At 38.2% G+C, this 15,540-nt stretch overlaps 1 protein-coding gene across 6 annotated transcripts in view; it reads right to left on the reverse strand.

Annotated features, from left to right (window-relative positions):
* ZNF143 (zinc finger protein 143) overlaps nt 1-15,540 on the reverse strand; it is a 29,644-nt gene that overhangs the window by 8,344 nt on the left and 5,760 nt on the right. For 3 of the 6 annotated variants that reach the window (XM_036427882.2, XM_036427881.2, XM_045577569.1), the window contains exons 2-12: nt 13,678-13,796; nt 13,263-13,355; nt 12,230-12,313; nt 11,625-11,708; nt 9,613-9,809; nt 8,997-9,071; nt 7,615-7,734; nt 6,362-6,437; nt 4,937-5,062; nt 4,077-4,256; nt 2,257-2,484 (exon numbers count right to left, since the gene is read on the reverse strand). In XM_036427882.2, the coding sequence (XP_036283775.1) occupies nt 2,257-2,484; nt 4,077-4,256; nt 4,937-5,062; nt 6,362-6,437; nt 7,615-7,734; nt 8,997-9,071; nt 9,613-9,809; nt 11,625-11,708; nt 12,230-12,313; nt 13,263-13,355; nt 13,678-13,789 (1,375 nt within the window). In that variant the 5' untranslated portion in view covers nt 13,790-13,796. The remainder of the gene's footprint in view (nt 1-2,256; nt 2,485-4,076; nt 4,257-4,936; nt 5,063-6,361; nt 6,438-7,614; nt 7,735-8,996; nt 9,072-9,612; nt 9,810-11,624; nt 11,709-12,229; nt 12,314-13,262; nt 13,356-13,677; nt 13,797-15,540) is intronic. The other 3 variants (XM_036427883.2, XM_036427884.2, XM_045577570.1) reach the window with 3 other exon arrangements.

The raw sequence follows: 15,540 nt of genomic DNA on the forward strand, positions 1-15,540 counted from the left end.
ATACCAGCATACCCAAGACCGAGAAGCAGCTGCAGGCTCGAACCCAGTCAGTTCCAATGCTAATCCCGGTCTGGATAGGGAAGGAACACGCAGGGGGAGTGTTGGTGGGAGAGGCTCTTGCTGCTGCAGTGGCACTCACCAGCCATGAGCCTGGTGCCTGGTGCCTACTGGTCAGCTGAGCAGTGACTGTGGTAGTGCACTGATCACCAGGGGGCAGCTCCTGCATTGAGCACCTGCCCCCTGGTGGTCAGTGCGCATTGTAGCTACCAGTTGAACAGTCAAACAGTCACTTAGGCTTTTTTATATATAGATTATTCCAATAGGCTTTAAAACTTAGGGGGTCATATGAGAGAAAAGGTACACGATTCATCTCTAGACTGGGAAAAACATTTTAATTTAGTTTTTTAAAAACAGAAGGTGTATTATACTATAGACTATTTTCCTAAATAAAAGAAATTCTGTATCTATATTGAAGGAAGAGATTGTGGAAGCTTAAAAAAAAGTCCTAAAGTATAAGTTTGACACCACAAAAGCCTGTTTTCTAACTGCAAGGATGTACCCTTACAGTGCTTTGGCAAGAAAACAATATATTCAAGACTGAGGGGTTTATTATTTTCTTACCATCATGTGACAGATATCTGAGAAAACAAATTAGAGAATCATCTGAGCAGTAAGTAATCTGTTCTTTCCATTACTCTTCAACCAACATTTTCACCTAAATGGCTTTTTTTTTTTTTTTTGTAAAATATTTTTATTGATTTTAAAGAGGAAAGGAGAGGGAGAGATAGAAACATCAATGATGAGAATCATTGATCGGCTGCCTCCGCACATCCCCCACTGGGGAATCGAGCCCACAACCTGGGCATGTGCCCTTGGCAGGATCAAACCGGAGATCCTTCAGTCTGTAGGCCGATGGGTCTATCCACTGAGCCAAACCGGGTAGGGCCACCTAAATGTTTTCAAGGCTTCATCAGTTGTTAATAATGGGAAAGAAAAGTTGTTTTCAAAAAAATATATTTTATTGGTTTTTTACAGAGAGGAAGAGAGAGGGATAGAGAGTTAGAAACATCGATGAGAGAAAATCATCGATCAGCTGCCTCTTGCACGCCCCCACAAGGGATGTGCCTGCAACCAAGGTACATGCCCTTGACTGGAATCGAACCTGGGACCTTTCAGTCCACAGGCTGGCGCTCTATCCACTGAGCCAAACGGGTTTCGGCGGGAAAGGTTTTTTGTGCATTGTTGTTTTTTTAATTTTCAAATTTACCTCACTTAGGAGATATTCAATGAAACATTAAAATAATCTCCAAGTTGTTTTTGTTTTAGAAAAATCTATTCATTTTTCCTATTTACCTAAGCTGAGTTATTTAACTGAAATCACTGACTGTAGTTCTCTGAAGTATTTTTTCAATAGTTTATTCTAAATAAAATGAGTATTTTATTTAGAATAAACTATTATAAATAGTTTATCTCTAACTATTTAGAGATAAATAGTTAGAGATAAACTATTGTCTCCTACAACACTACCTAACAGCACATGAATCAATTGAGTTATTTGGGAGTGCTTCACTGCCCTTATGATTAAGATCAACATCCTTAACACACTCCTAACGCAGCCGCCCCTGCCAGGCTCTCCAGCCTCATTTCAGGCCACCTTCCCAGGCAGAAGCGCCGCACTGGCCAGGCTTCTCTCAGTCTCCAATTTACTTTGCTCTCAAATGGGTTTTTCCATGTGTCAGTCCCTCTATTTGAAATGTTTCTTTTGGCCTTTGCTCCTTTTCCCCTCCAGCCCCCACTGCCTCTCCATCTAGAGCACATGTGTCAAACACAAGGCCCGTGGGCCAAATCCGTCCCGCCAGGCCTTGCAATGTGGCCCGCACCGTGCTGTCATCACTGCACTCCGCTGCGTTTCCATCACAATGACAGTTTATGTCTGTTCAGTAAACCATTCGGCCCGCGATTTAGGCTGGATTTTAGATTTTGGCCCCTTCTCTGATTGAGTTCGACACCCCTAATCTAGAGTCTAGATCAAAAACCTCCAAAAATCACTTCCTCAGAGAAGTTTTCTCTGATGTCCAGACTAGAGGGAAGCTCCCTTCTTACACATTCTGAAGGACTTCCTTTGATAGCACTTATCACAATTGTAAATTGTATGGTGTGTGATTATTTAAATGAAGCTCTATCAGTTGAGAAAATACTATAAATCATAAACCATTGTTGATTCTCAAACACAGAGACACTAGACAAAATCCTCACCTGGGGGAGGCTCAAAGAAGGCTTCCTGCTCCTCCTCGATTGGCTCAGTGTCATTGTGGGCGGTCCGCTTGTGCATGGCCAGCGTGGAGATTTGCTTATATGTCTTCCCACAGTGGTTACAGTTGTAAGGTTTGGAGTGAGTGTGAACAACATGATGTTTATACAAACTGGAATATTCTGTAAACCTTTTGTCACACCCAGGGACTGTACAAACATATGGCTTTTCCCCTAAGTAAAGAAGGGCCAAAAACAAAACAAAATAAATAAACTTTTACACATGAAGGCATAATCATTCCATACCTTGTGAGGAGGGGGAGAAAAGGGGCCTATAAAAAGAAGTAGTTTTAAAATCCCTTTCTATCCTGTCATGAGGCAGCTCACAAGAAAAGACTCCCTAACAATGCTTTTGATTTGATTAAAAAGGTAGTCTGCACCTTGAGTGTCATCCTGTGTCTAAATACCACTTTCCCCTTAATTTCAAGGGATGAGAAAATTAAGGATGGAGATGTTGCCCAGTTCAACTCTAAAATTTTCGATAAAACTCTAACCTACCTATAACTAATCTAGATTAATGATATCACACTAATAATGACAATAAGTATAATTATTATAACTAATGCAATTTACTTAAGGATTTTATAAACATCACAGACCGGCTGTCTCCTGCACTGCCCCTACTGAGGATTGAGCCCACAACCCAGGCATGTGGCCTAACCAGGAATCGAACTATGACATCCTGGTTCATAGATTGATGCTCAAACACTGAACCATGCCGATGGGGCAAAAATGATATATGTTAAAGTTATAAAAGGAATGCAAATTATATGATCAAAATATAATTTTTCTTCTAACCTGCTTATGGACTCATGTCCCTTTAATTTCTTTTTATATTATTGACTGAGTGATATCGTTTTCTAAGAAAGCAAATTTTCTTTAGATTCTCTTAAAGCTTCCCCACTGCCCATAGTAATACTCAAACTTGTTAATGACACTGTTCAAAGGAAAGGGATTGCTGTTGATCCCTGAAAATGTGTCCAGAAATACCCAGGGGTCTTGGAATGCAGCCTGAGAGACAATGACTTAAGCAACTGAAGCTCCTGCCTGTAAAAAATGTCTTTTAATTTTGAGCTATCACAATTTACTCTTAATATCAGCAATAAAAATATTTTAAAACTTCTTGTAAAAATAATGCACATTCTGCTTTACTCTCCCATTCCATTCACCTTTCCATTTCCACCCACCAAAAATACATCCACAACATGGAGCATCAAAATTACAAACATTTGTGCTACAAATGGGCCAAACTGACTCCTAAGGAGGAAGAGATTTTAAACAAAAAATGATTAGAGAAAATTAAGAAACATGCTGAAAGGAAAAAGAATGCCAAAACCAGCAGTCTTCTAGAGGAGCAGTTCCAGCAGGGGAAGCTTCTTGCATGCATCGCTCCAGACAGGCCAGTATGGCCGAGCAGATGGTTATGTGCTAGAGGGCAAGGCCTGAAAAGGCAAATACATCCTCTTCCCGCCTATCTTAACTCATGTAATAAAGGTGTTTATTCTTTATTCAGATTTTTAAAGAGAGAGGAAGGGAGAGGGAGAGATAGAAACATCAATGATGAAAGAGCGCAATATAGATCAGCTGCCCCTTCATGCCCCTCACCTCGGATGAAGCCAGAAACCCAGACAATTTGCCCTAACTGGGAATTGAACTGGTGACCTTTGGTGCACGGGATGTTGCCCAACCAATTGAACCACACCGGCCAGGGAAAGATGTTTATTCTAAAAAGAAAGTTAGAAGACCAAAAATGCACAGACAGTTACCTGTGTGTATCCTCACATGGTTTTTATAATTGGTTGCACTGGCAAATGCCCTTCCACATCCTGGTTCTGTGCAGTAATAAGGTCTTTCTCCTGTGTGTGTCCTAATATGCACTTTTCTGATATTTGATGTCGTAAAAGACCGTCCACAGCCTTCAAAATTACATTTAAAGGGTCTTTCTCCTGAAAATGCACAAGGGAATAAAGTAAATGGTACAAACACACATAAAAATTATAATGTCTTATTCTTTAATTCTGCTTAGAGTCATGGACAAGATCTTAGAATTCTTATATGTGAACTTCCCTTTCAAATTGTTTCTTTCCACCCCCACCCCCCAAAAACAGCATTTTTCTACTCCAAACTTAAATTTACATAGGAAATATGGACCCATTTGAGAATCTAACAAAGTTATGGGTCCTCATCCTGGAAAGAAGCTTACCTGTGAAAATAGCAAATGGCATGGAATTTCAATTCAAAAGAAACCTTGATGATGACTCCCTGAAACTCTTTTTTTTTTTTTAATATATTTTATTGATTTTGTACAGAGAAGAAGGGAGAGAGATAGAGAGCTAGAAACATCGATGAGAGAGAGTCATCGATCAGCTGCCTCTTGCACACCCCCCACTGGGGATATGCCCGCAACCAAGGTACATGCCCTTGACCGGAATCGAACCCGGGACCCTTCAGTCCCCAAGCCAACACTCTATCCATTGAGCCAAACCGGTCTCGGCGTGAAACTCTTTCAGAGACTCCTTCCCCAAGTCCCTTCTCTGCAGGTAAGGACTGCCTAGACCATGGTCGCCAACCTTTTGGACCTCACAGACCGCTGGCCTAGACAGATTTGTTCACACCAGTACTGTACCTGTATGAGTCCTGATATGTTTTTGTAGGTCTCCTGAAGTTTTAAAGGATTTAGTACATTTATCTTCTGAACACCGATATGGCTTTTCTCCTGTATGAGTTCTGACATGACTTTTTAATCCATAACCTTTAAGAAAAATTTAAAAGAAATTTAATTACATAAAACTCCTCTAACCATGACTATTGAGATTAAGTTATTGAAAAATATAGTCAACACTAAGGCTATAATACTAGGCAAGCACAACAAAATAACTACTGAGCATGTACAAGAGGCCTGGCCAGCATGGCTCAGTGGTTGACCTATGAACCAGGAGGTCACGGTTCAGTTACCAGTCAGGGCACATGTCTGGTTTGCGGAATCAGTCCCCAGTGTGGGGGTGTGCAGGAGACAGCTGATCAATGATTCTCTTTCATCATTGATATTTCTATCTCGCCCCCACCTTCCTCTCTAAAATCAATAAAAATAATTTTTAAAAATGTACAAGTGTATAATAGCTCAGGATTGTCATGCTGGGAATTAAATAGTTTCATCTCTGTTTAGAAGAGGATGTGTCTTTTTAAAAAGTGTTCCCATCTTTTTTATATTTTTATTTATTTATTTATTCATTTTTAATATATTTTATTGATTTTTTTACAGAGAGGAAGAGAGAGGGATAGAGAGAGTTAGAAACATCGATGAGAAAGAGTCATTGATCAGCTGCCTCTTGCACACCCCCTACCGGAGATGTGCCCGCAACCAAGGTACATGCCCTTGACCGGAATCGAACCCGGGACCTTTCAGTCCGTAGACCACATGTGTCAAACACAAGGCCCTCGGGCCAAATCCGTCCCGCCAGGCCTTGCAATGTGGCCCGCACCGTGCTGTCATCACTGCACTCCGCTGCGTTTCCATCACAATGACAGTTTATGACTGTTCAGTAAACCATTCGGCCCGCGATTTAGGCTGGATTTTAGATTTTGGCCCCTTCTCTTATTGAGTTCGACACCCCTACCGTAGACCAACGCTCTACCACTGAGCAAAGTGGTCAGGGCAAAAGTGTTCCCATCTTATTGGATGCTCATAACTCATAACCCAAAAATGTGAAGTGGAATTGAGACATGGAATGAGGTAGCCATCCTGTCCCAGTTCCCCAGGGTTTCCTAAGGTATGTCCTAATGTTAAATGTTATGTCAGCTTTTATTTTTTCTGCTAAAATAAAGCAGGGTGTGGAGTGAAACACCAAACAAAGTAGGCAGAAACAAAATAGGCCTGAGGAGAAAAATGGGAACAAAGAGAGAATAGAGCCAGTAGGACAAGAGGTAGCTAAGGGACAGACTGAAAAACTGGTCATTCTGTGTATGCTAATTCAGACAAAGGCAAGGGATCAGTTCCTGCCTCGGGTCTGCCTCTGCTTGACTCATAAGTGAAGCAAATTTATGTTTTTACCTGTTGCAAATGCTTTCCCACAGCCAGGATGCTCACACTGATAAGGCCGGTCTCCTGTGTGTGACCTCTCATGAACCTGTCATTAAAACACAAAATGACTATTTCCTTTGGGCATTTCTCAGGTAGATGGTCTCCACATAGACCTATTTTTTTCACTGCTGAATTATTTTGTTTTTTGCATGTTTAGAAAAACCACATGCACACAAAAAGATAATTTTTTTAATCTCAATATAAACCAAAATATTCTATGTTAAGAAGTACTCATTTTAAATAAGAAACAGGAAGAATGGAGGTGTGAATTTTTCTAGTGCTCAAAGGTGTCTGTATGGAACGCTGCACAGGGAGAGCCAGGAGCAGAGCGCAGAGAGAGGCTACCCAATGGAAGGTTAAGATACAGAAGCTGCTGCTTGCCGCCATCTGAGACAAGGCTTCACCACTGCCTAGGAGTGTGGGCAGGCCACGTGCCTCTTCTAAGCCTTAAATACTCTCTGTAAAGTGGGGACATACATATTATCTACCACAGGGAACTGCTGTGACAAATGAATGATCATGACAGTGGCCAACATTTATTGAACTTATACCACATTCCAGGCCATACTTTACATATGTATAGTTTTATTTAACTCTCATAACTACCTTACAGGAATATACTTTATTATTCAATTTTATAGATAAGGAAAATAAGGTATTAAGAGATCAGGTAACATGTTAAGGTTACACACTGCTAAGTAGTAACACTGGGCTCTGAGGCTGCTACTTCAAATATGCTAAATACACACTTCCTGCCACATTGTAAGTTATTCAGTAATTGTCAGGTATTATTTTTGAGTCATGGTATATCATGTTTAGCTGCAATGAAAGTACTTGGCCTGTATATTTGGACAACGGGACAAGCAAACCCAACTTTTGCTAGATTTCAGCAAATCACTGTTAACAAAGTGATTATACACACTGCTCATATAATTTTATAAATTTCACATTTGACAAAAATGTATTCAAATACATAGAGTACTTATCATGTGCCAGTATATAGACAGAAATGAAGTAAACATAGTCCAAGCCCTCAAAAAGTTGACATTTTCTAGAATCTGCATAGGCTTTTGTGTGTCTTTGTATGAGTGTGAGTGTGAGTGTGTATCTATACCTTGATAAGTGAGGAAAAACAATGGCATTTGAATGCTACAAATTTATCATGTTGGCATTTAATGTCCCAGGTATTCTCATAACAAGATCCAGTATTTCTTCATATATACCTTAAGATGATGAGCTGTTGTATATAATTTTCCACATCCATCATATTCACATCGAAACGCCTTCTCTCCACTCTGTTGAGACTTAGCAGTTACTCTTGTTGCATGTCCTTGTAAGACAATCTAGATGAAACAAAAAGTATTATTTAAATTGTTTACACAGAGATAAAATAGATGAAATTACTATTTTCCAGACTTAAGTCGTCATTGTACAAAGATTTTATCATTCTGCGCCAGTTAGGCTAATTCCATTCCATGGCTGAAGTCAGTGGCTCTGGAAGCAGTGGAAAGGAGATCCATGAGGAGTAGCTAGAGCTCACAGATCTTCAGCAGTCCCCCCCTTATCCACAGGGATACATTACAAGTCTCTCAGTGGATATCTGAAACCACAGACTGGATGGGACCCTATATGCACTATATTTTCTTCTATATCTACATACTTATGATAAAGTTTAATTTATAAAATAGGCAAAGTAAGAGATGAACAATAACAATTAATACAACATGTATAATATACTGTAATAAAGTTATGTGAATTTTGTCTCTCTCTAAATATCTTATTGTACTATAATCATCCTTATGATGATGATGTTATGAGGTGATAAAGTACCTTATTAGGTTGAGAACTTGCAACTTTCACTTAAAGGAAATACTTTATGGCTTTTCTTTGTCATATCTAAATTGCCAGTATCACTGCTTTTGTGCTTTGGGGCCATTAAGTGTTTGAAAATATGATTAAGTTCATATAGTTATTATGAACAAAAGTTACTATAATACAATGACAGTCTATTTGATAATTGAGACAGCTTCTAAGTGACTAAGAGGTAGGTAGTTTATACAGCGAGGATACACTGGACTAAAAAATAATTCACATCTTAGGCAGGGCAGTGTGAGATTTCCTCATGCTACTCAGAATAACACACAATTTAAAGCTTATGACTGTTCACATTTTCCATTTAATATTTCTAAACTACAGTTGATTGTGGGTATCTGAAACCACTGTTGCCCCTATAGGTAAAAAAAAAAATCCAAGTTTCATCTCCATTGTATACAGGTATTCTTTGACATATTCAAGGGATATATCTATATCTATATTTATACATATTTTAGGAGGGGGGAAAGAAAGAGAAATATCAATGTGAGAGAGACATATCAATTAGGTGTCTCCTGCACACACTCCAACCAAGTCAGGGATTGAACCTGCAACTGAAGTACATACCCTTGACCAGGAATCTAACCCACAATCCTTTAGTCTACTGGCCTACACTCTAACCACCGAGAAAACTGGCCAGGGCAAGTTTCCTATTTTTGCTTTAATCCTTAAAAGGGCATAATAATGCTGAGAAAGAAATTCTTATATATAAAAAAAAAGTAGCTTTACATACCTGCATTTTTTTCTCTTGCTCACTTTCTCCAATCATTCCAGCACCTGTTATACTTTCACTTCCATCAATGGACACCTATAGGGATAAAATAAAGCTTAAAAAAGTTATACATTCTGATAATTATTTAGACAGGTGATAAATACATGAAGGTTCATTATTGCTTATTTCTGTGTGTGAAAATTTTCATAATAAAAACTGGGAAAGTAACCTTTTAAACTATATGAAAAATATATATTCAATAAAGGGGGGGAAAAGCCCCTTTGATGTAAAACTTAATTGAGACTTTCCTTCACCTTTCCAATCTCTGATTTCTACTTCTTAATTCATAAGTTCTCCTTATACTTTATTATTTCTCTATGGCATTCACTCATCCTCAAATATAACTTTTATGAGTTACCCGACACCCACTTATTTTCTATAAGCTCTTATCCCATCCCTTATTTTTCTTCCAATATTTCTTTCTACATACTTCCTTTAAGATGCTGATCTTCTCCTTGATGCTGTTTGATTCTGACTCTAAATTGCCAGTTTTTTTTTTTATCAGATACAGTATACTTTTTGTTTTCTTTTAATGAAAAATAAAGAAGGTTGTTCTTAACATTGTAAAATCATGTACCTTTGCTGCATACTGTTCCAAAGCACTGATGGTTTCAGGATCGATCGTGGCATCCCCCGTGTGCAGACCTGCCACTGTACCATCAGCCTGAATTGCTAGGATGGTATCGGACTGTGGGACTTGCACTGCATGGTGGATGTAAGCTGTGGTGCCATCTTCCAGCTGAACTGCCTGTAACGCGCTCTGGTCATAACTATCTGAGGGAATGGAAGAGAATGGCATTAAATTAAAGGTAGTCTGATGAACAGTTACATATTTCAAAGAAGGGAATGAAGTTTTACTTTCCCCCCTTAAATAACCACACAAAGCTATACACAGCATTATGAAATAGTATATCTGTCCAACTAAAATGAACCCATTATTAACTCCCCCCGCTAAATAAAAAATACATTTTTAAGATTATTTTTAAAAATTTATTAATTTTTAGAGAGAGGAAGGAAGGGAAAGAGAAATGAGATAGATAAATAGAGAGAAACATCAGTTTGTTGTTCTAACCATTCATGTATTCATTGGTTGATTCTTGTATGTACCCTGACCAGAGATTGAACCAAAAACCTTGACTTTTCGGGATGATGCTCTAACCAACTTGAGCTACTCAGCCAGAGCTAAAGAAAAATTTCAGAGCTTATTTTTCTCATATTTAATTAAACAAATTTACTACAAATTTAAGTATTTTAAAATTTAAAAAATTTCCCTAAATGAAACAATCTATAGAAAGAAACAAAAATAATTTTTAAAAATGTCCGTCTTTGGTTTCACAACTAGTCTTTCTAATACGTGTTGCATTATTCTATAAGAAAATATTTTTTAAAGTAATAACAATACCTAGCATTTATTAAGCATTTACTATGTGAAATATTGTTTGAAGTGCTTTACATGTTTGCACATTCTTTCATCACAACAACCTTATGATGTGAATCCTGATTATAATCCTCATTTTATAGGTGATGAAACTGAAGCACAGGGAGGTTAAGTAATTTGCTCAAAGTCACACTGCGAAAGAATAGCTGACCAAGATTTGAACCCAGATATCTTGCGACAGAGCTGTGCTCTTTACACCTATGAATTCCACCTCACACCCCTCCCTGGTCCTCCCCACATGAAGTTAATAAACATTAGCATTTTGCTCTATTTGCTTCAGATATTTTCATTTAGTTTTTATTTAGTTTTAACACAATAGGCAAAGAAGTTCTATTTAAGAGAGAAAAAAAACCAACAATTTAACTTCAAAACGTTTAAGAAAAAAAAAATTATATATACGCGCGCGCGCGCGCGTGCGCGCGCACACGCACACACACACACACACACACACACACACCATGTTTTCCCGAAAGACATCCTCCGAAAATAAGACCTAGCGCATGGAAAAATAAGACATCCCCTAAAAATAAGCACATCTTTGGGAGCAAAAATTAATATGACACTGTCTTATTTTCAGGGAAACAGGGTGCGTGTGTATATATGTATATATATATATACATACATATATATATATATATATATATATATATATATATATATATATATAAATAAAATCCTCACCCAAAGATATTTTTTCCATTGCTTTTTAGAGAGAGTGGGAAGAATGGAGGGGGAAAAAGAGAGAGAGAGAAATATCCACATGAAAGAGTCATATCAATTGTTTGCCTCCCACACACACCCCAACCAGGGTGAAGATCAAACCTGCAACAGAAGTATGTGCTCTTGCCTGGGAATCGAAACCATGACCCTTCAGTGCTTGGGCCAAAGCTCTAACCACTGCAGAAGACCAGCCAGGGCTAATTTCATATTTTAAAAGTAGCCTCTATTTGAAGTCCTTCAGGGAACAGGGGCTTGTTATCCAGAATTATCACAGGACAGCTCGAATTATCAGAAAGTTTTTCCTTAGATTGTGCCAAAATCTGCCATCTTATATTTGAGAACAAGTAGGACACTACTTCAGCAACTAAAAGCAGGTCTTATTTTTCCCACGTCTCCATTTCTTCCTTACTTTATTCACAAAACTATTTTACCTTTGGAGGTATGGTGAATGAAGGCTGTAGTTCCATCTTCTAACTGCACAGCTTGACCATCCTCTAGACGTAAACTGTCCCCTGCTCGAGAACAATGCTTACATTTAGATCCCATGTTTTCTGATCATTCAACAAAAGAGTAAAACAAATCACTGAACACATTATAAAAACTACCCTTGCTCTATGGGTCCTTGAACATTTAAGTAATTTCAGTAAAGCTACTCTAAATAAGTGTTTAATGGTAAAAAGATATTAAGATATTCCTACTTATATTAGGAATATGTACCAGGGGATAAGAAGAGTTGAGAGAAGAAAAAGAAGGAAGGGGGGGAAAGTCAGAGACATGTAGGATTTAGCTAAAATAATAAAAATATTAGGACTGTTGTACACTTATCTCAGAGTACAGTCCAATAAGTTCTTTTCTATTATTTTGCAATGAAGTCTCAGTTAAGTTAAATTATCTTTATAAGCTCTATGTGCCATCTACTGATCTTCCCTTTCAGAGGAGGACTAGAGACAGGACTGAGTTTAAGTAGTAAGAGGAGCTTGAGGCAGCAAACACTGAAGTACGAAAAGCAGGAAGGTAAGAAGTATCAAATACTTACTACTTTTAGGTAGGGGTACATGTTGAACATAGGCAGCAGAACCGTCTTCCAACTGAATGACCTGCCCATCTATGAGCTTTCCATCTGAAACAAATAAACATTTAAGCCAATAAATTAGCACAAACAAAAATTTTAAATTTTATACAATTTCAAAATGATTTTCAACTATAAAAACATACACTACTTAAGATCATGTTCATCTTGATTCTTCCCTCAATGTTCTGAGGCAATTCAATAACACATCCAGTGATCCTACAGAAAGCAGAAAATCCTCCCTCAGCCATCCTTCCTCCCCTCCAATTTTTAATTAGACAAGTTCAAGAGGAAGAGTGGCTCATTTTAGCAGGCTACATGAGTATAACCTCTATATGCCTTTCAGAGCCACCTAGGAACAGGACTCTGACTAGGGGGAAGTGGAAGCTGGGAAACAGACAATATGTCAGTGTATCTGAGGCCAGCTGTCACTATCATCCCTGAATATATTTCTTAAAAATATTAAATAATAATTTGAACTAAAAAAGCAAGAAAGGTCTTACTAGAATTAGGTTGAGGACACTCCTTCCTCCCTCACTAATTTTGATACTCCACAGTATTTTCTGACTATCTCAAAGGGTGCCCCCAAATTATTAAAACAATATTTAAGTTAAACTGAGCCCAGTCAGTGTGGCTCAGTTGGTTGAGTGTCCTCCCATGCACAAAAAAGGTCACTGGTTTGATTTGAGGTTGGGGCATATGCTCAGGTTGCGAGCTCAGTCCCCAGTGGAGGACATGCAGGAGGTAGCCAATCAATCAATCAATCTCTCTCTCTCTCTCTCTCTCTCTCTTTCTCTCTCTCCCCGTAAAAACATATTCATTTTAAAAAATAAGTTAAACTGAAACTGTTGGAAATCACCATATGCAATACAGCATCTTTAGGAGGGATTAGGAAGGGGTATAGTTACTAAGTTAAGATAATATATAGTTGCTAAGTGCTCAACTCTGAAGTTATTATCATTGCTGACATGAACCAATGGGTTATATATGAGGCACATACCTTTAGAATTGTGTTGTATATAAGCGGTAGAACCATCTGCAAGTGTTACTGCTTGCAAGCTTACACCTTCCATATTTTCTAAATTGTCAGCATCTATCATAAAAAGATAGTTATTTTCTTTAGATAATATCATATGTGCATGCTATTAAGTTATTCTTTTAAATGAAAATTAGACAAAAGGCAGACTGCTTAATTTAGACTCAAATGGAACTTTTTCTAGTACTTACAAAAAACGTTTCCCTGCCCTGCCATACCCAGCATCCACATCAAGATAAAAATGCCATCCAAAGGCTTAGCTTTGGGTTGTCTTTAGATAAACAAGAAGAGGGAAGTAAATAGTGTTGTGATTTTTCATTTTCTCTTAAGATAAATGATATTTCCAAGCCCACATGATCCCTTCAACAAGACTGCTCACCTGCCACAGTTACTGCCTCTGTCAGGCACAGGGTAACATGCTGAGCCTCCATTCCTCCTCCAGGAAACTCCGTAATTCCCTGAGAATCTCGATTGATTTGGGCTAACAACATTTTTTACCTTGAAGAAAAATATAGACACTTGAGAACAAAGAACAATGCATAGAAAATAAACGCTAAAAAGAACATTTATGAATCTTTAAAAAAATGCTAAGAAGTAAACAATATTTGAAATAAGCTGAAATTTCACTGAATATGCAGAGTAAGAGTAAGAACCCAAAGTCCAAGGCATGCTTTTCATAACTGAACACACGGACAAGTCTTGCCTATCAGTTTGTACCATGTCTAAAATTCCCATAATTAAAAGTTCTTTGAACTTAATATGATTAAAGATTCCCACTTATAACCCACTAGCAATCTTGTTGACTCAGTCTTCAGAAATCTATCCTGAATCTGGCCACTTCTCACAATTTTCACCATTACTTCCTTGATCTAAGCCACCTATCACCAACGTTACTGCAAAAGCATTCTATCTCCTTGCTTCTGCAGTAACCTCCCCACAGCCTCCTCTCAATACAGAAGGCTCAAAACCTGATGACTTCTCGAAGCCAAATTCCTTATTCTAGCCTATAAGGCCAATGATCTTGCCCTTCATTTCCAGCATTCCTTCTATTTCAGCCACTCTGGTGTCCTTGAGATAAACAGCTTTGGGTTGTCTTTAGATAAACAAAGAAAACATACTTGATGTTCTGCTGCCTCAGGACATTTACATTTGTTGTTCCGTCTGCCTGAAACATTCTTTCCAGTATTTTCTTTTATTTTTTATTTTATTTTAAAAATATATTTTATTGATTTTACACAGAGAGGAATTGAGAGGGACAGAGAGTTAGAAATATCGATGAGAGAGAAACATCAACCAGCTGCTTCTTGCACACCCCCACTGGGGATGTGCCCGCAACCAAGGTACATGCCCTTGACCGGAATCGAACCTGGGACCTTTCAGTCTGCAGGCCAACGCTCCATCCACTGAGCCAAACAGGTCCCGGCTCTTTCCAGTATTTTCATTATTATTCCCTCATCTTCAAGTTTTTGTCCAATGCCACTTCAATGAGAGCTTCCTTGTTCATTTCATTTCAAACTGCACCTCCTACCCCTAACCGTGACATCCCTATCCCTCTACCCTCCTTCATATTTCTGCATAGTATTGTTGACATATTACATACATTTACTTATTTGTTTTGTTTCTTGTCTATTTCCCCCTCAACTAGAACAGATAGGAATTTTTATCTGTTTGATTACTGCTGACTCGAGTACCTAATAAACAGTTGGCACTTAGGAGATACACAATAGGTACAGAATAAATAGATGAATGAATGGCTCTTGCACCAATCACTACCACAACCCCCTTCCTTCCTTCTCCTTACCTATGTGGACTCTAAGTGGTTTCAAACAGGAGCTGGGATAATTTAGCTGCCCTGGGCCAGGGAACTGGACAGGAGTATCTCCTGAGGATCTAAAGATCTGATTTTCAATGCCAATATTTAAAAGCATAATATGGCCTGGCCAATGTAACTCAGTGGTTCAGCGTTGATCTGTGAACCTGCCCTCTCCAGTTGTTTCTTCTACCTTAAGCCCTTCCTTTGTTTCACTGTCCTCAGCTTTAATAAATGTACTCTCAAAATAAAAAAATAAAAAATAAATGTTTAAGTTTTGATAACACAATTATTTGTCCTTTTCATTCAATTATTTACAAATCTCCAAATAACTCTAATATATAGCATCAATAGGTAGCTCACATATCTGAAATAAAAGTTCTCTCTTGTCTGAAAGCTAATCAACTATTAAATTTTTTTCAGAAAGGCTTT

This window comes from Pipistrellus kuhlii, unplaced genomic scaffold (assembly GCF_014108245.1).
Source record: "Pipistrellus kuhlii isolate mPipKuh1 unplaced genomic scaffold, mPipKuh1.p scaffold_m20_p_9, whole genome shotgun sequence".
NCBI classification, from domain to species: domain Eukaryota; kingdom Metazoa; phylum Chordata; class Mammalia; order Chiroptera; family Vespertilionidae; genus Pipistrellus; species Pipistrellus kuhlii.